Raw genomic sequence first — 21,534 nt, 5'->3', positions numbered from 1 at the left:
TAAACTTGGTAACTAAAATGTTAAGATAACACCCACTATATAAACTAAATAGGGTAAGATGTGGGATGAATTGATATGCATTAATAGGTTTAAGGCTAAAATCCAAAGAGAAATCAACATGAATTAAGGGTTTTCCACTTGCTTTCCGTATTAGGAATCAATATAGTTTGATCACAAGCTTCAGCTAATGACATTTAAGCATCTTAAATTTTTCTTTTTAGGATAAAATTTGGAAAATATGTGAAATTATGGTATCTGTACAGGTTCAGGTAACATGTCTAGTAAAATTTCCAATGTTTTACAAAAAAGAGGCATCAGACTTCCACTGAATACTCAATAACCTCATGGTGAGACTTTTATTAAATTAATGTACAGTTATGATAAACATTCATTTTTTAGGGGCGTTTTTAAAATCTTCCTTTGGTGTGATAAAAAGAAAGGACAATTTTACTGCATTTTAAAATGTTCCCTAATTTATTTGACTAAAGATACACGTTTGTTTTATCCTATAGTTAGTTTTTTTTAGGCTAGGTTATTTATAAAGTACTTTAAGCCTTAAAGATGTGGTTTGATGGTGGAAGTGGAGTTGCTGAATTAGAAATGAGCAGTAAGCATCTTACCTGCAGGAAACAGATGTCACAATGTCTGTTTCTAAAAAACAAGAAGGAATTCCCATGAATCAGTAAAGTTATCAGCTACTTAGAATCAAACTAGCAGCTACTCAGAGTACACAGAACTACTTGCAGTCAAACTAATAGCCACATAACTTAAAGCCAACAACTTTGGTAAGGCTTTTTAGGCTTTATATTAGTAACTGTTACTATTACTATTACCATTACTATTTTTCATACCTGCTTGCTTGCCATTCCAAGAGCCCACATTACGATGGGACTCAATTATAATGCAAAAAGAACCAAACCGTGCAGAGCTGGCGCGACCCGATATTGAGTAAAGTAGATACTAATGAAAAAGGGTCAATAGTCAAATAAGAAGCCAGTCAGATTCAAGCTAACCTGTATTAAGCATAAAGCTAGCTGCTAGTGAGCGTTAAGATAACTGTTACTCAGTCAGTCAAAAAGCTATTCAAAGTCAAACCACTATTGAGCATAAGGGGTTAAACTAAGTACCATTGAGTAAAGATCTCTGCTATTTTGAGTCAAGCTAACTGTTACTGAGAGTAAAGTTGGCTGATACTCATGCCCCTTCACCATTAGCACCTAATCTATTCAGGTTATGTTAACAGCAAATGACAGAAAAGCTAGTTGTTACTCACAGTGAAGGTAACAGGTCCTAAGAGTAAAGCTAACAGCAACTTAAAGTTAAGTCAGCAGCAATTATGCTGCGTTTGAGTTGTCTCAGAAGTCGGAGCACAGAATGACCTCACAGAGTTAATAGCATTTTAGTTGAAAATCAGAAAAAAGTTAGATCTGCTATTTGTTTTTGAGCTAAATAATAACAATCGCGGAAAATCCGACTTCCCATTGAAAGGAGAATGCACATTAAAGTATTCCAACAAATTAATTTCCACCATTCAAAACTTAAATAAAAACGACTTATTATTCGTATGCCTAATTTATTTTCTTGACAACTGTTTAAGTTGTTGACATGGACAGTCCAATTGTTGCTTGGCATGCTGATTCAGTATCTTTTAGTACACTTTCTCTATATACAGACAATTAGAACCTTTTAAACTGGCAGAAAATATTTGATGGCCATTTAAAAACCTGATTTTATCTCACCAGGAAATATTTAGTTTGGGAATTAAAATTTTCTAATGTCTCACAGTAACTGTTTTGAGATAAGACTTACCGGATCTGTGACTTAACATTGTTGTAACTTTTTTGGGAAAGTTTATAAAATGGTGTAAGTGTTTTTTCACACCTGTGGTGTTTAGTCCGATTAAAAAGAATTCTGGTTCATTTCCGCCCTTAGTTCGGTTTGTTTGTGTAGATCTGAACAAAGAAGTCACCCTAGGGATTGGACCAAAACAACCGCAACAAGACCATATGGAGGAGATGGTCTCAGCATTGTTCCAAACAAACTGTAGAGCGACATGATTATGGTGTGAATGTGATCCAAAACAGCTAACGTATTTGTTGCAAGCTTGAGCCCAAAGCCTTCCTGCAGCCAGGTCTGTGTTGAATTGTGGTATGTGATAGAGTAAACAAACTAATAAACAGTGGCCGCTCATCTTTTTCCTACAACATAAAGCCCAATGCAATCCTAAAATAGTACCAAGAAACACACTAATGAGAAAGACTCAGTGTATCTCCCGCTTCAAAGACATCTGCCCAATAACCAGACTGAATGTTCTCGCATGGTTTATAGGCTAAGGTTCGTTTGGAGTTTTCTCTGTGTGAAAAGAAACTAAACCACCAGAAAAAGCTACAAACTCATCAACTGATTTGGACCAAAGTAAACAAACTATAAGTGTAAAAACACCCTAAAATGACTAGTCTAGTATTAAATCAAAAGGCTAGATAATTTTGAGTTTTTGCTTTAGAATGGTCCTCGCTCTGAGTAGCTTTTAGTCCCCAAAGGAATCTCCCCACGATTCTCCAAACTTAGATTACACTGACCACTGTCTACTGCAGGTAAGATAGGGACTACTCGTAACTACCACACACATCCCCACTTAAAAAAATTATAAATGTCCCCTTAAGATATTCAACAAGGTTCCAAAACATTTGAACAGTTGATATTGTTATTCCACAAAGCAGTACACACGATAAAAAGGTTTGCACTTGAGCAAACAGCAGCTCTCACAGAAGACATCCTCTCACAGACCTGATTAAGAGTTAAAAAAAATCCACTTTACACTACGCAAACATTCATTCTGTTCTAACAGAAAAAGTGCCATCAGCAACATTACAAACAAAGTTAAAACAATCCATAAAACCTTTCACCATTTAACCACGTAAGACCACCCATAACTTTCACATTCACTTGTTTAATATGTACAGTTGTTTAAACAAGGATTTGAACACCTCTCAGTTCCAGCATTGCTGTCAGTTTAGGTCAGCATATACACAATATACAATAAAAGACAAAAATGTGTGTGCTGTTCCTCCACCCCCCAACCCCCCCGAGTCCATTTTTTGCATCCATTAAAGTGTGTAACTGGCTCGTAGCGCAGTGTGAAGTCCTGAGGGGTGGTCGGACGCTCCTGTTTGCAGCCCCCCTCAGATAAACAGCAGCACATCGTCCCAACAGGCCTCCAGTTACATAAAAAACTCCTTTGAGTTTTCACCAGAGGCGTTTTGGGCATCAGTTTGGTTGTTGTAATGGAAATCTTGGCTGTCTTCCTGTTTAGCTTCCTTGACTTCATGGCTTTGATATGTCTCTTTTCTCCTGTAGAGGAATCTGGCAGTTATGGCGAAGACGGTCACGATCACAAAGATCACAACTGCTATGACACCTGCAGGGTAGAGAGCATTTGCACAGACAGAGATGTTGTTCAGGTTGTGCAGTGTGTAAAGACAGTATTGACATAAAAAAGGCTGAATCTGCATGTGAATCCTACTTTTTCCCCTTGCTAACACGACTTAGCCCTAGTAAAATAATTAGTTTTTTGATGTTTTGTAAACATGGCAGGTTCCTGTATTGTGACTAATTGTATTTCTGTAAATATTTTGAAGTTAATGTTTTGAGTCCTCTCTTCATCTTTGTAATTTTGTGTTATATTAAATACACAAAATAGGATGTTAGGATGATGATAATGATAAGGTTTTTCAGGTTTTCATTTGTTTTGGGAAAAAAACAGCAACTGAAATGTCGAGTTTGTCACTATTTCTTATGTATTATGTTTATTATTATAGTAGCTTTGGTCTAACTAGCATAAAAACGGTCACCATCCAATCTCTGTAGAAAGCTAGGTCAGTAGTTTCATGCCACATTGGTGTTGCATATAAATATTTAGCATCTGTTTACCTAAAACTACTGAGCTATAGTTTGACATATCTTATGGTATCAGTTTATGAAGCTGATAATTAATCATCCCAATTCTTTCTGCAGTGAAGGGTCAGAGCGAAGTTCTAGCCTTTAAAAATAAACAGCAAATGTAACCTATTACATGAAAGCAGAAGTTTTGGCAATTTGCTGCTAAACAAACTGGTTTATGTCAGCACAATGCCAAGACAGAAAGGTATCAGCAATGACCTTAAATTAGCAACTGCATATATCAGCAATAAATAAGCCATACGCATCAATCTTTGAAGGGTTTTAAGACCATGTCTAAACTGTTTGGTTTAGACATGGTCTGACTATAGAGTTAAAATAGGGTGTATCTTCTTTTTTCCATAAATGACACGACTAAGGTTGCTGCAATTTTGCAGAAAATAAATCATTAGCAACTGAAAATGTATTTGTGAGGGGAACATTTTAACTGTGCCAAGGGATAGGTGAAGAGCCCGTTACTTCCAACCATGTTCAGAACTGAAGAAGCTGTTTGGATGAGAGGCGAAATGTTGTTAAGAAACAGGAGAAGAAGTTCAGTTGCCGTCTACTTGAGCACTTAAGATTGGTGAAGAGGTTACACTAATCATCTAATTTTAAAGCCTTGTAAAAAGTATCTGTTTGCATTGATGAACAACCCTACCTCTTCTCTCTCTAAGGGCTAAATGGTAAGATCAAGGGGAATAATTTGAGTACAAATTAAATAAATTTGGCATAAAATAAAAGGTAGGCACAACACTGGACAATCAAAGTCAGTAAAGTTTTGAAAAAAAAAAACCCTAAAAATTAAAGGAGCAGTTTTTAGGAAGATATTATTGTAATTGTACCTCAGTAGTTTTAGCTAAGACAATAAGCGCTATGAAAATGTTTTTACCCCCTTCCAGATTTCCTCTATTTTTGCTTTTTGTTATACATATACTGCATTTCAGATCAGACAAATTTTAATATCAGACAAAGATAACCTGAGTAGAAACAAAAAGCAGTTTTCAAATATTGAAATCCAAACAGTATCCAAACATTAAATCATAAATTAACTTTAATTAAACCCATTCCTGCCAGACCTCTATAAGAAGTAACTCTAACAGAACCTGTTTAACAACATGAAATAGGTTAAAAGATCTGAAAAAGCAAAACATAATTCCTTGATCTACAGGAATTCAAGACGAGAAACAAAGTCAATGAAACCATTAGTCTGGAAATAGTTGTCAGTCTTAAAAATATATTTATAAGGCTTGGAGACATTTGTGGCCTTTAACCACTAATGGAGGACCCATGGAATAGTGGTGAGCCTTCCTAGGAGTGCTGGTTTACCACAAATACTCCAAGAGTACATCCAGGAGGTCAAAGAAACCCAGAACAACATCTGAGGGTCTGCAGAACTTCCCTGCCTCAGTAAAGGTCAATGTTCATGATTCAATAATAAGAAAGAGAGAGTGGGCAAAAATGGCATCCATGGGAGAGTTCTAAGGCCAGAACCACTGGTGACCAAAAAGAACACAAAGGCCTGTTTAATATTTGTCAAAAAACATCTGGATGATCTCCTAGACTTTTGGTAAAGTATTCTGAGGACTGACGAGGCCAAAGTACAACTTCCTGACAAGCGTTTTGCCTTTAAACCTGACTGAAAACTAACAGCATTTGAGAATAATATCATATCTGCAGTAAACATGGTGTGATGGTTTTGGGCTGCTTTGCTGTTTCAGGCCCTTGACGCCTCACTGGATTTGATTGAAACACAGATTCTGCTCTCTATCAGAAAAACCTGAAGGAGAACGTCCAGTCAACAGTTCTGGTCACGGCTCACCTGGGTTATGGATAATGGTACAAAGCTCAACAGCAAGTCCAAGTCCAAAAAAAGACACCGAAGGACTGGCCTAGACAAAGTCTTGACTTAAATCAAGTTGAGGTGCTGTAATATGGCCTTAAACAGGGTGTTCATTCTCAAAAACCCTCCAATGAGGCTGAAAGAGACATTTTGCCAGTTATTGTAAACACTTGATGGCATGTATTACCGCCAAGAATGACAACATTTAAGGAGCAATTACTTTTTCCCATAGGGCCCAGTTTGAAAACTGCATTTTGTTTTTACTCAGGTTATCTTTGACTGGTATCAACATTTGCTTGATGAACTGAAATTTTTATGTATGAGAAAAAAAACAACAATATGTACGGCGCCCGGGAACTGACATGGGGGAAAAATATATATATAGGGTGCGCACGAAATACTAATTTGTGCTCACGAAATACTAATTTGTGCTCAAGAAATACTAATTTGTGCTCACAAAATACTAATTTGTGCTCACGAAATACTAATTTGTGCTCACAAAATACTAATTTGTGCTCACGAAATACTAATTTGTGCTCACAAAATACTAATTTGTGCTCATGAAATACTAATTTGTGCTCATGAAATACTAATTTGGCCTCATGAAATACTAATTTGTGCTCATGAAATACTAATTTGGTCTCATGAAATACTAATTTGTGCTCACGAAATACTAATTTGTGCTCACAAAATACTAATTTGTGCTCACAAAATACTAATTTGTGCTCATGAAATACTAATTTGTGCTCATGAAATACTAATTTGGCCTCATGAAATACTAATTTGTGCTCACGAAATACTAATTTGTGCTCACAAAATACTAATTTGTGCTCACGAAATACTAATTTGTGCTCACGAAATACTAATTTGTGCTCATGAAATACTAATTTGTGCTCATGAAATACTAATTTGGCCTCATGAAATACTAATTTGTGCTCATGAAATACTAATTTGGCCTCATGAAATACTAATTTGTGCTCACGAAATACTAATTTGTGCTCACGAAATACTAATTTGTGCTCACAAAATACTAATTTGTGCTCACAAAATACTAATTTGTGCTCACGAAATACTAATTTGTGCTCATGAAATACTAATTTGGCCTCATGAAATACTAATTTGTGCTCACGAAATACTAATTTGTGCTCACGAAATACTAATTTGTGCTCACGAAATACTAATTTGTGCTCACGAAATACAAATTAGTTCCCACAACATAGGTATAATGTACGCACAAAATACTAAAACAGCGCACTTTTTCAAACATACGGAGTAACAAAACAACAACTGGATGGACAGGGATAGTCTGATCGAGTTTTATTTTAGGCTGGGGAGGAGCTTCTGAAAGAGGTTCTGAAAAGCCTGGCATCACAAGGAGATTTCACTAGTGAGAGGCATTTAAATAGAATACTGAGAGCCAGTGTTAACCCTTTCTGCTTCCGGTCAGGAAACACAGGGGAGATGGTTCCTCCAGGGCCGAAATGGTTGTTCACTTCGGGGTTACCTCCCTGTACTTGCGTGTCTCGGGGGGGTGAGACTTCTATCATAATGAAGGGACCGGATTGCTGAAGCAGTGGAGTTTTTAATAACTGTACTGCACACTGATACCACATTAAATGTATCGTGGCCAGCTGAACTTCCTCCCTGGTCGCTGTACTGCCAAAACACACATGCATGCACACTCTTCTTGCCTCTCTTCACTCTTCTTCGTGGTTTCAGTCTGATAGCGCACAGCGCCACCGCACGTATGCATATACATTTACATATACATTTACACACCCACCGTACACTGAGCTCCATCACTTATGAGTTACACATCTCCTGCAACACAGGTCACTTGATGCCAACTTCGTGGGAACGAATTAGTATTTCGTGGGAACGAATTAGTATTTCGTGCGCACGCTATATAATTTGTTTCCCCCATGTCAGTTCCCGGGTGCCGTAAAAATGAAAAATCTTTAAGACTTTTTTACAGCACTGAACACTGATTCCAGATACTGAAGCACATCCTGTTCGGATAAAAGAACATGGAAATTATCCGTGTAAATGCCTTTTAATCATTCTTTGTGAAAGGTCAATTAAAACTTGTCAATGTGAACTTTATGAAGGAAAGAAATGACACAAGGTTACAGAGAGGGCAGGCAATTATTCTACAAAACCATAAAATTCAACGCATGAACTCATTTGATTCCCTTTGTGAATCTATCAGGGTGGTCTCAGCATATCCTGGTTAAATCACCTCTTTTTGCCCCACAGCCTGTTAGTTCGACTAACCGTAAGGACGTTCACACAGTCAGGCCCTTCAGTTAAGCTCATTTCTTCAAGTTTCTTCTAATTGGAATTCCAGAATGTGTCTGAAATCAATTTCTCACCGTATCGCTTTGGTTTTAACACTCTGACAAATTTGAAGATAACCGAGAAAGAAGTTTCTCCAGCCGTTTCAGCAGAGCTTTAATTAGTTTTGCCGCCTTTGTGTGCTGAGTGCCAAAGTCGCAAAGATTCAGACAATTTTAAATGACTTGATTCATGCGGTCATGGGAACAATTTCAATCTTCCTCCGGACAACATACCTCCGATCAAAGCTGAGTCCGTCTTCATGGCATTAACTAGAGGTTGACCAGAACCCACAGAACCAGACTGGTCTACAGCAGGGAGAAAGGAGTACAGAAGAAAGGAAAAGAGACATTAAAGAAGGATGAGAAGAAACAGCATTTAATGATGTACAAAGAATTATGAAAAATGTATTTTACAGTGTTCTTAGGTTTAAGATTAAACAACAAAAAATTATAGGAAAAGTTTTAAAGAGAAGGAACGGCAACTCATCAGTAAACTGACTCAGAACCAGACCAAGACGAAGAAATACCAGTAGAAATAATGCTCAATGGTCCAAATTAACTACATGTTAATTATCACAGCAGCCAGGTATTTAATTAACTTATAACACAGCCTTAGAAAACAGTAAAATATACTGGCAGGTAGGGACAGAATAAAGGACCAATCCGCCCAAAAGGACCAGTAATTTGACATATTTGCCTAGTTTTCCATGTGATGACTTGTAGTTTGCTGATGATATCACAACATGGAAGTATTACACATAAAAAGCCTCTGAACATAAAATATTAGAGGTTTAATATTATAAAGACTGAAACTGTCAAGACTGGGGATGCAACAATATGAAAATATTTTATCATCATTACTGTGAACAAATTGATCATCGGTATCAATATTATAATGTTAAAATGTGTTAAAACGATGCAAAAAATATTACTTAAAGTACAGCAATAATAATAATAATTATTACTATTAGTAGGAGTGGTGTAATATAAGAATAATACTTTCAAATATTTGACAACTCTCTTATTAAATGATGTCACAGATGAATTACTCTGCAAACATTCAGACTATTTTCAAAACCGTTTATCAAGTGAAGAACATGTTTTAGGCTCTTTGAATCAGCTTCAAATAATGTTTTTGTCAAGTTCAAAGTGCAGTATACATGCTTGAGGCTCTTATTGTGAATGTTTGCAGGAAGTCCTGTCATTGCTCAGATGCTGTATTTATGCTTTTAACAAATTAGAGGCCAGTTCTACTAGTAGATTGTTGGCTACTAGCTGGTAGTCTGAGAAGTTAGTAAACAAGTTAAGCAGACCAACACGACTATTCTGAGGATCACAAGCAGTTACGCTCTATAAAACTAGTCTCCAGGCTACTGGAGGCAGATGATCGCTCGCGTTGTTTTCTTCTGCATGTGGGAATGACAAAAACATCCACAAAAAGTGTTCCCTGCACTGTAATAAGTTCCAAAATGCAGCTGCTATTAACACATATGATCAGATTTTATTGGGGTCTTATTATCAAGGTTATCATTTACAATTTTAACTGTAACTTAATTTTAAAACAGTAATTGTAACAGTTTTGAAATGTCATGGTAATCATTAAAACTGTACATTTTTGCATCTTCAGTCAGGACAGATGTTGAAGTGATAGTTGATATTTTCTGAAAAAAAGAGGTTCTGTGAAGTTCTGACTATCAGGTTTCTTATCTGCAGCAGACAGATGCCATATCACAGTGACAATGAAATCCTAGGAATTTTAGCTGATTTTTATTACTCGAACTTAATATGTTATATCTGAGGTATACAACGCTAGTATCCTTCAGATAAAACTAGTTGAGGTGAGGCTTTCAAACCTAAGAACACTGTAAAGCATGGAGGTGGCAGCATCATGCTGTGGTTCTGTTATGCTGCCAGTCGGACTCGTGCATTATATGAAATGGTTGGACTAAAGAAGAAAAAGGACCACCTGATAATACTTCAGCATCATCTCAAATCAAAAACTAGATAGTTAAATCGTGATCAATTTGTTGTTCCAACAGAACAATAATCCCAAACAGACATGAAAACTGGTGTTGGAATGGATAAAGCCGGCTAACATTACAAATCCTTACGCCAGTCCCATCAAAAGTTTGTGGATTATACCCTAAATCCAAGTCTGTGTCAGGAAAACAACCAGTTAAATGAAGTGTACAAAATCTACCAAGAAGATTGGTCAACCTCCAATCAGAATGATGCTAGTTGCTTGTTGATGAATACAAAATATGTATATTTTATATTGTGGGAATATTTTTATCTGGAGTATATTAAAGAATATCCTAAAGACATTCAAACTTGTGCACCTAATTAAAAATTATAGATGTAAGATGTACAATCATTCCAAACCTGATATTCCAAAGCTTTGATGATCACTAAAGCCTTTTTGGGATCAGAGCTGAAAAATCTCCAAATATTTCCTGAGAAATATTTTTCTTGTGGTTTTCTCAGCAAATATTAATGTACTTCCCATCTGCTGATAACTTAAACACCATCTGTGACTCAAGAGAGCATAAGACTGGGCAATTATTTCCAGAACAAGGAAAATGGGCTTGCGCTTGTTTATGAAAACATATTTACAGCTGTGGCCTGAGGATAAAAATTCACCATTAAGCTCCCACTGAGCCCCATCTGCCTCCAATCGTGTATGTCGTTCCACATTCAAGCTGTATAACAGAACCCTGTCCTAAATATACTTTATTTGTGCACTTATCACTCTGTCATTTAGGAGTTATTGCTATTTATGTTCAACAGTAATAAAAAAAAGCTGTAGGGGAAAAATAACACAGCCCACCAAAACATTGGAATTTAAATGCAGGCATCTGACAAAACTTGACGCTAGGCACTTTAAAGTACATTAAATCAGCAGTTAAACCAGTAAAACTAAATTTATGGGAAGGGGAAAACTTACGTTATGGGTCCCTGGTTTAACTGGTCTCTGTGATATTTAAGGGCAACTTTCATAGCCAGAAAACCTAAAAATATTGGAAGTATGAAACATAAATAGATCACAGTCCACCTTCCTATTGTTTCTCTGTGCAGATAGGGATTTTAAAACAAACCTGTCTTATACAAAAAGAGCGTTCAGAGCAGTGGCGCCGGAATAGGGGGGGCCAGGGGGCCATTGGCCCCCCACTTTACGGCCCTGGCCAGCCGTGATCTGGTCCCACCAGATGTTCACGTGGGCTGGACCCGATTGTGCTGAGAGGCTGTGACGGATCTCTCTCTCTCCCTGTCTGGTTCTCTTGCTGTCTAGAGACAGAGTCACAAACAAAACGTTTGTGCCTCTTTAAACCTGACAGCATCTGCAAAAACACGCACAGCGTGATATACTAACATACGCAATGAAATCAGAAGTGCAAAAAACACCCCTGTCCAGTTAACACGATTGTTATGAATAAATGTGCAATACCGGACGTTTCACCGCAAAGTTGTCAAATTCTGGTATTGCGGATGCCAATATGTTTCTATAACACCTGGAGTGTTATTAACTCACTAAAACTGCAAATAGCTGTGTTCATTATTAGACTGTCATCCATGCGTGTCCCAAAGGCAGCTGCAATTTGCAACAGCATCACGCAGTGCGCACCGATGGCAGGTTGCTATGTGGAGAAAATGCAGGCAGATGAAAAGAACAGCAATGACCTTCTCTGTTCATGTGAACATCTTTGAAATAATAAAATAATCAGGACCTGTGGCAGCCTGTCAGAGTCATTGTTTCGTTTTCTGAATGCATTGCCAGGCAGGAACAGCCGTCACATAATCTCTCCAGACACCAGGATGCATTAAACAGTTTTTAATGAATGGAGAACTTCTGTTTTACTTTTTCTCTTATTAAAGACAATATTGGTTAATATGAAAAAAAGGAAAAAACGGTTGTTTTGTCGGCAGAAGTTCCGCAAAAACTGTTCAAAACCATAACGACAAAACAGAAGAAAATTCTTTATTTAAATTTTTTATTTTCTTTATTACAAAATATTACATCTGACATATCAGATTTACAATGAAAACACTCCTGTTTATCATTGTTGTACCGATTCGTGTATCAATGTAGGCCTAATGATTGTTCTTATAAAATTGTTGTTGGGATTATTTGTGATATAATAATAGCCTGTAACATGCACATATTTAATATTTCTCGGGCTAAATTAGATCTCAGTTCAGTGACGTGCGGTGAGGTCCATAACTGGTGAAGCCCTTAAAGTCGGAAGTACAAATATATGAATCCAATATAGAAACTGATATTTAATTGTTTTTAACTAAGTTAAAACTTAGTTGTTTTAAAAGCTTTTAATTATGCTTTAATTAATTCTATACTGTTCAACAATACCATAGCAGGAAAAACTAAATATTTAATATAAGGTCAAATTTGATTATCTAAAATTATTCTTTATTTTCCACTGCCCCTGCGGCTCTTGGATGGGTTGCAGGAGGAACAGTGTCCTGGACTGTGAGGGAAGACGTCCACTCCTAATGGCAGATCCTCCTGTGGGCTCGGTGAGAACCACAGCTGGCTTGGCACTGTGCGTTTTCTCGTGTAGCGAACAGATGCCCTCTGCTCTGGCCACTTGAAGCACGCAGGAGGTTGTTGCGCTGCGTCATTATGAATGATCCTGCTGCTGAGGTTTTCTCTTCTCTTCTGTTATGTTTTGCTTCTGCTTTTCTGGACTGTTACAGTTTGTTCAGCTGTGTCGTCACTGTCCACAGCAGCAGGTTTGTCATGTCTGCCTACACCCTTTTTTCCTCCCTGTTCATTTGCGCGGGGCGCCTCTGACTGCGTATTTACGCACTCGAAGCCTTTACGCTTCTCTTTATGCTTCTCTCTTATGAATCTGGGGTTACATAACCCCAGATTCTATGAGAATAGGCACATCCCTTTAAGGTCTGGGCTTCACTGGTTCCTAAGAGCTGAAGAAAAAACATCTTCTTTGGGAACCGTTTGTCTGACCGGGGTGAGACCCGCTCAGCAAGTAGCAGGAGGAGTAAACACAGTGGTCAAAATACATAAACAGAGACTCTAAAGGGCAAGTTTTAAAGAGGGAACAGGAGGAAGGAGGGTTCTGGACTAAAGCCCCCAATATACCAAAACCCTAAAAATGCTCCTTAAGTAAGCGCCAACATTATAGTGTGACAAAACTGAGTATGTGCAACGCAACATCCGCACAGCCCCCCACCTCTAAAATGAATCTGTCGCCGCTGGTTCAGAGACACGGCTCTCGTAAATAGAAATCCACTATCAAGTATGTATAGTCACGAGCTGTCCATAACCGCAGGAGACAGCCTATTTTTACAAACAGAAATAAGATTGTTTTTTGACAAAAAACGACATTTCCAAATCTGTCAAAATGATGTGTTGGCAACACAGAAAATGATGGAGTGAGCACTCTTACTTGTATGTAAGGTTCTGTCTGCAGTAACAAAAGTAAATGGATTAAAAAGTTGGATTTCTTCTCAACCACCAGAAGAAAAAAAAACATTTTCTCTGTTTGAAACACTTGTTTCCTCAGGATTAGAAATAATTGTTTCAGCATTAGACTTCATATAGGAACCATCCAAGACTAAGGGACAAGGAACACAGCTCATGCAATGGCTATGACTGATATCTCCAACAGAGTCAACAGCCAGACCATTGCGGTGACTGCAGATGTTGTTTCTGATCATAAGGTTTCTCAGGTAAGACGTTTTCCTTATCATAGTGTTTTCTTTCTATGGGTCCTCTGTCAGTACAAACCATTGGCTAAAATCCTCAGATTGTGTTATTAAAATAAACTTAAATAACTGCTCCCTCCAATGGTTCCTCCTGCATTTTTATTGATTATCAACTTCAACTGCAACACTTTTTTTTTCTCAGTGTTTGAGCCAAATGACCAACAGATCTTATCAGTATTGTGATTTTCATCCTAATTATTTCCTGTGAAAGAATAACAGTTTAAACAAGGACATATCATCTTCTCTGTTCTCTGTAGCAGCGCACCAGTAAGTTGGCTTCGGTGTGCTTTCTTGTTCTTCATCAGAGAGAAAAGCTGCTTGCACAGGTATGCAGCTACAAAACAAGCAGAGCATTCAAGCAGCTTGGAGGTGGGGTTGGAAAATTAGTTCAGGGATGAAGGAGGAAAACTATGCTCGAGCAACTGAGTCATATTTTGCCCTGAGTGTGCTGTTATACTGCAGTTCAAGGAGGGTCATCTGGTTTCCTGTGTTGGTTTTTGCTCTTCAAAATCAGCAAAACACTCTCTGAGTCCATTATGCAGAGTGACTATTTTATGAGCAAAATGTGCACTTGGGAGCACAGTACGACTGACTTGGTTTGCTATTTCTTGGCAACACAGAAAGTGCTATAAGTAGCTGATGTGTTGCATTTTGGGATGTGTAGTGTAAATAGCAAGAGAACTATAAAACCAAGGAGAGGGCTATTATGAATAAATAAATTAAGTTATGTCAGGACGGATAGAAATGCATCATGGGCTGGATGTGGCCTGCAGACCTTGAGCTTGATATTTCTGTTCGACAGAAAGAGGGGAAATGCTGAAGATCCTTGGCCTGAGAGCCACTAAACCTCTTACCTGACAGGTGGTGGGTGTTCTCCGCCGAGTAAGGATTGGCTGAAGCTGATGAGCCACAGTTGGACCGGACCAAAGGTCCGAAGAGAACAACAGGGCTGGTATCCGGGTAAAGCAGAGCGGCTTTTAGAGGGCTGATCGAGTTAAACCGAACCACTGAAAGACAGCCTGTGAAGCCGAGAGAGCCGAGCCGGGCCAGGTTTGGATCCAAGTCATCTGAATCTGAGAATTCAGAAAGATTTCCGCAGTGTTTGAAACCCCTTTGGCCTAGTTAATCATGATATGCACAAACAAACAAGTAAACAGATTCTGCTTCACATTACGCTCTGGTAACATTACGTTACCAGAGTTCATTGGTATGTATTATTACTCACATCAGGTCATAAAAACATTCAATACAGCAGACAAACTGTCAAATATCCAGTCTGCATCCATCACTCCGTAGGACAAATCTTCCCTCTCTGCCTATTAATTTTACTGACTCCTTCCCCTCCATCATTCATCGCCACTCCTCGGAGCAGTGTAAACAGCAGCTGTTAAAGCCGACATCATCGCTGTAAACAGCTGCATCAGTGTCTGATCAGATGACTGAGAGCTGACTTCGGTTGTTACCTGAACACATCTGCATATTGATGAGGGCAGCAGGAAACATTTCAGCAGTCTTTCAGCTGTTACTCTGCTCGCTACATCACGTCTCTCCCTCTTTCAGTCTCCCTGTGTTCCTCCTGGCTCCATTAGTTAATCTGATGGATGGCGAGTTCAAGAGGAAACGACAGAAAATCCAGCTCGCCGCTGCGTTTTCTGATCCTGATTTGACTCTCTGCCTGCTCTGCTTCGACAGAGGGGATGGTGGGACACATCTTGGCATGACACTGACTGGAGATTTGTCTGGATAATTTTTTATTAATAAAGGATAAGCGGGAATAGCTATTGACTGAATGGAGGAGCAGATGGATTAAACTACCTGAAAATGGCCAATGTTGTTTAGGATTTTTAAAATAAGACTTCGCAGACATTTCAGAATAAAAAGGTTTAAATCACTTTTCCTGTTGTTTTGATAATAATTTTACTGTATGAGATGTACTTGAATGCACTGTAAAAAGGATTTGGAAATCGGTCCTGGTTAGAGGGACTCCTCTCCACAGCCCCACTGTGTTGACACATCTCATTTGATGGGGAGCGCTTTGGACTGATTGAATGCTGCAGGCAGCTGGATTTGGATTTTAGCCGATTGTTCTCCAGTACCAGAGATGTTTACATTCACCTTGACGTTGTTTCAGGTGAGTAACTCAGTTAAATGCAGAGCGAGCTACATCCCTTTTTACTGTTGAAAAATGTGTATGCTGACAAAGTTTTGGTTCGGTCCACCTTTCTGTAGCTGCATGAGAAACCTTAATATTCCCAAACAGCAGAGTTTAGTGATAACTGGGAGTTCTCCCTGTTTTGTTTTGGTGTCACTTTTTAAAGTTGAATTAAACATCCTGCATGTTTTCAGGTAAAAAACTATGCTGTGTTCGTTTGGTACACAGGCGCACCAAACCGACAGGCCTGTACTGGATATTTTCTGTATGAATACGTGTACCCTAGTGTTTACTATGCAAATGTAGTGAAATTAGGTATAATTGGCCATAATTCTGACCACTAGATGGCAGCAAAGTGCTTACTATACAATCTTTTGGTGCGTGTAAAATATGCATCAACAAACACAAGTGGTATACATGACCCACCTTGTCTTTGTGGTGGTTTGAAACAAATGTGAGGGTAAATTAGATCTCTAGACTTTATCGGCAGCTTAACATACTGTAAACTGTTCCTGTTTTATTGGTTTTAATCCAAGAAGAACAGCAAATAGAAACAAAGATCTTAGCTCCAACAAGGTGAGCTATCATCTGAAGGTTTAGCACACAGGACATAATCAACAGAATGATGTCGCATTTCTCAGGTCGTTTCTGGATTGATGAATATTGTTTTATTTTGATGCCATTAAGATAGATTTAGTCCACGGTGTTTAATTTTGGGGGAATCTTAACTTTTCATGCATTTAGGCAACAAAAGCCTAAAATTAAACCAGATTCTGTGCTTTTAACTCTCCTTCAGAGTTCAGCAAAAAGACAGTAGAAGCAAAGTAATACAGGAAGCATAACCATAAATTTGTGTGGGTGGATTTATCTTCACTTTCTGTTTTAACATTTTGCCTCAGACTTTTCTCCCAAATCGTTTGAATTAATCCTGGCGATAACATCTACATTTACTTCTCAGAGCTGCGTTTAACCAAGAGAAACAAGGCCAAACAGCCCAGAGTTGTCATTCTAATGTGCCCGCTTGTCTTTTAACTAAACAGACCTCTGTCTGCTTTTAGCGCCTCCTAACTTACCCTGCACCCGGCCCAAAACAAGAGACTTCAGGCGGCTGAGTTCTCCTGTAAAGCTTAGGTTGAAGTCTTCTCTGGCATTATCATCAATCTGAAAGAAAATAAAAGGAATAATGGTTAGTATTTATGTTGAAGAAACAGGTTGAAGATAATTGTTATCTGAAAGGAGGGAGAAAAATATATATAACTCAAAGGCAAGAAGGACGTTAGTTTCTGCAAATGTAAATCTGCTGTAAACGGCTGCAGAGACAATTTTCTTTTATGCCTCCTGTTTTATGTTGCAAACGACTAAAGATAAAACAATTCACAATGATATAAACGGATAAGATGGGGCTCATATTTCACTGGTATCTTACAAACACCACGAATCAGGAGGTTGCACCGGAGCGAGACGAGGTCACCTTGTTATTTATCTCACTGTTTATAATTACACACACACAAACACACACACACACACACACACACACACACACACACACACACACACACACACACACACACACACACACACACACACACACACACACACACACACACACACACTGGCTGCTGCTTAGATGCACTTCCCCTCGTATATCATCTGAGGTTGTTAACAAGATCGGTGATTCAGTAAGTACAGATATGATTAGGAAGCTTCATATTTCACCGCATATGGCTCCTCTGTCGGAGCTTCCTCCCGGACAGAGGCTGAAGTGACACTTAGGTGCTGAGTAGAGCTTTAATACACAGAGGAATAAAATTTACCTTTGTACTCCATTTGCATGACTCTACATGAACTTGAGATATGCACCTGATTGGCAAATGTAGGCTGAAGAAGTTTAGTGTTAATTGGCTTTTTATCTCATTTACATCAGCACGTTCTTATTCCAATTGGTGCAGTAGCTGCGGCTTTACAGCAGCACATGCCAACACTTAACACATGCATCTGTATCTGCATGTTGCACAGAGCACGGACACGTGCAGCTACGCAGACGGTGTGGGCAGATGAATCCATTCAACTGGACTTAAATTGGTCAGATTAAAATCTTAAATCTGGGAAAATACGTGACCATCTGTAATTTGGATGTAATTTAGGACAAATGCAGATTGGGGTCAGCATGGTCAGTGTGAACACCTAATGTAATTCAACCAACACTGCAAATATCAATTTAAATAGCTCAACACAACTAAGATTACAGCTGATTTCTGTAATTTGAGCTCAAAAGGACACTTAATTACTACTTCAGTCTTAATGTTATTGAACCACTGCATGATCAGTATACTTAGTGCTTAGTGAAGCAGCCTTGTGGTGTTGTCACCTGTTGCAGACATGATTCAGAGCTAGACACCAGTTTCCTAAATCTTAGACAGATTCTGATGGGCAAAGGCACCTAGTTCATTTGTACTCTTGGTTTTTTGTGCTTCAACTAACTTTCTTAAATCCCACCAGAAGATTTCAACAGAGTTCAACTCAAGTGACATTGATGTCCACTCTAGTATCTTTAGAGGCGACTGTGGCTCAGTAGGAAGAGTAGTCATCTTGCAATCAGAAGGTTGTGGGTATGATTCCAGCTTCCTCCTGACGTATGTCGATGTGCCCCTGGGCAAGGCATTTTCCTCGGTTGCCTACTGAGCTGCGTATCGTTGTATGAATGTGTGGCTCTGGTGTAAAGTGCTTTGAGTGGTTTGTATGACTGGAAAGGTGCGATATAAGTTAAGTCCATTTATCTTTGAGGATGTCCTTTGAAACCAAGCCCTGGTGGAATGAGATATGTATGCTTACGATGATTGTGCTGTTTGAAGGTCCAATGAGGTCAATATTGGTGACACTTTCTCTCAGGATTTCCAGATATTTGCTTGAATCCATCTTGCCCTCCTCATGCTGCAGGTATCCAGTCCCAGAGGAAGCAAATAAGCCCCAGAGCATCACAAAGCCACCCCCGTGCTTCACTGTGGGCCTGGTGATCTTTCCTGCATACGTTTCATTCTTCCTCCTCCTGACATACTGCTGATCTGTAGACTTGAAAAGATCCCTAAACCTCTTTGGACTAGTAGCCGTGTACGTCTTGCAGTTCAGGTATGGGGTCCTTCAGCCTTTAGCATGTGCCTTCTTGAGGCAACAGAAACCTTAGATGCTGCTGCCACCCAGTATTGCTGCAGGTCTTCAGGTTTTTAAACATCCTGCCTCCTCAGGTCTCAAGTGGCACCCGTTGAAAGTTTCCTCTTTCTGCCATGTCCAGGTGCTCCTGTCACTGTTCCTTTAACACTACGCTTGTGAACCATGGTTCCAGCTGAATCTATAGAAACATTTAGGAGCTTTACGAATGTTTTGTATCATTTTCCTTGTTTGTGATGTCTTCTCTGAACATTTGGTACAATTTTCTTGAGTTAACCTTATTTCTAACATGCAATAAAACAAGACTGTCAGCAGTCCAGGTATCTGAAGTGCACCCTGATGCACCTAATGAAGCCCTTGACTTGTTGTACCTGAGACCACACCTGATCTGCAAATGTTTGCTCTTATAAAGAACTCTGTCCGGGGGGTTGAATGAATTTGAGACGGCAGTAATAACTTAAAGTAGAATTTTAAACAACTCTGGGCCGCCCAGTCAAAGTATTTTAGATTATAAACAAGGCGAGATCAAATACATTCCAGACTCCTTAAAAAATTGTGAAATAGTCCTTTTAGGTTTTTTAAATCAGACACCTACTTCAGAGTCATTAGCCAGTAGGACTATATTTGCTTACAGTGCTCATTGTACAGTACATTGTACTACACATAGACAAGATATGTAAAGAGGCAACAGAAATCCTGTTGGTGGCACAAGTGATACAGAATATCTTTTTTGAAATGTAGTGCCGTCCACTGATGGGATGCCGCCCTGGGTGGAAAGCCACGTCACCCATATCACAAACCTCCCCTGCCCAGAGCCAATCTCCCAGATGTCAGGGGTCAGATACAGAAGCTGTAGGCCGACTTGTTGCAGGTGAGGATGCAACATCTCTATGAATGGGTTCTGCACCAAATCAAAGCTTAATTACACTAAGCCAAGTTTTACAGATGTTGATGTGCACTCATCAGAGGAATCACAAGTTTCACACTTTTACTTTGGCAGCACACAAGATGAACCTGTACTGTATTTTAGTCTCCAACACTTGATCCAATTCAGTGTCTCTGAAATATTTTCAGGAAAACACGTACAAGGTTCTTTGTTTTTCCATTTCCATAGAAAGTACTCCTGCTTCAGTATGTCTCCTTCCTGTCCTTTTACCCCCCAGGCAGTTGCTGCAGACTAGACCTGCACAAACTCTGCAGGAACAGATAAATTTGTTCTACTTCAATTTTCCAACAAGTTGCAAGACAAAGAACAAAAGTCTTTCAGGCAAGGACATTTCATACTTCACAAGAACTCAAGTGCAGCGCTTGTAGGAGATCCTCTTAGCTCTCTCCCACTGCAGCATTTGTCAGTGTGGTAACCAGGCCCACTTCAAACTTCTAACCACTCACACTACAAAACAAAAACGTTCTGCTCAGAAAATGTGTCACGGACTAGTTGCAAGAGCTCCCAAAACAAGCTGCCAGAAAAGAATGATGTCATTTTGTTCCTGCAGGCTGGGAGAGAGAAGTACTTTCTCTGATGATGTACAGGCCTCAACAGGACCTGATAGTCTGGTTCTGCTGCAGGTTTCCCTCTGTTTAGTACTGTGACTCCTTTCCACTGTCGCCAAGTGCTTGTCCAGGATGAGGGACTGCAGCAAAGTCAATAACGACATCAAGATCGGCTGGTCTTCCTGAGACTGATAACTTTTTAACACTTGGTATTGTTCAGTCCATTGAAATTCACTACTCATCAGAATTTGGACTAAATTGAGCTGTGTGTAATCTGATCTTAATCTTACTACATCACTGGATTGTAATGGAATAAATTTTGTTCATCTGATCAATTTGATTAAATAAATTACATTTGGATTCACTAAAAAACATTTCAATATGTTTGTGAATTGGCTCTGCATAAATAAACGGAACTGAAGGTTCAGGAGAACCTTTTCCAATTAGTGCTACATTCCTACAGGAGATCTCGGCTGTTTTTAAGAAGAAAAACCTCTAAACAAAAACCTTAGTTGTTACCAGCCTGCTCCAGTCTCAGCCCTGGACAGATGGCTGAGAGATCAAGGTAGCTGCTTTTCTACCGATGGGATGAAAAATACTCTAGAAAGTGTATTCCTTTGATATATAATTAGGCCTGGCTTTGTTGGAGTTCTAAATAAGAGGGATTCTATGAAAAAGCCAAAACAATTCTTAAAAAAATGTTTTCCTTCAGCTAGTCCAAACGCTGGTTTCCAATAAGTGAGCTCAGAGAAGCTTTGATGTTCTTTGCAGAGCTGGTGGAGCTCAAACAGAAGCAAACAGAGAGATAACTTTCCAGGGGTTCAGGTGCTCTGTGTCTGTGTGTTGCACCCTAATGAGGTGGCTTC

General features: G+C 39.0%; 1 protein-coding gene and 1 long non-coding RNA gene across 5 annotated transcripts in view; one reads left to right on the top strand and one right to left on the bottom strand.

Moving 5' to 3' along the window:
• Positions 1-326: 326 nt before the first annotated feature.
• The window catches only part of LOC124869479 (contactin-associated protein-like 4), a 255,881-nt gene continuing 234,673 nt past the window's right edge, over positions 327-21,534 (bottom strand). For all 4 annotated transcript variants that reach the window (XM_047367336.1, XM_047367335.1, XM_047367337.1 and 1 more), the window contains 4 exons: positions 17,083-17,170; positions 14,712-14,930; positions 8,350-8,421; positions 327-3,418 (listed from right to left, as the gene is read on the bottom strand). In XM_047367336.1, the coding sequence (XP_047223292.1) occupies positions 3,222-3,418; positions 8,350-8,421; positions 14,712-14,930; positions 17,083-17,170 (576 nt within the window). In that variant the 3' untranslated portion in view covers positions 327-3,221. The remainder of the gene's footprint in view (positions 3,419-8,349; positions 8,422-14,711; positions 14,931-17,082; positions 17,171-21,534) is intronic.
• On the top strand, positions 15,593-21,509 carry LOC124869481. The gene is made up of 3 exons (XR_007038600.1): positions 15,593-15,988; positions 19,916-20,045; positions 20,338-21,509. It is a non-coding gene; the product is annotated as an uncharacterized LOC124869481 (long non-coding RNA).

This window comes from Girardinichthys multiradiatus, chromosome 6 (assembly GCF_021462225.1).
Source record: "Girardinichthys multiradiatus isolate DD_20200921_A chromosome 6, DD_fGirMul_XY1, whole genome shotgun sequence".
Taxonomy (NCBI): domain Eukaryota; kingdom Metazoa; phylum Chordata; class Actinopteri; order Cyprinodontiformes; family Goodeidae; genus Girardinichthys; species Girardinichthys multiradiatus.
The sequence above is the reverse complement of the archived record's forward strand: the minus strand, read 5'-3'. Positions and strand labels throughout refer to the sequence as shown.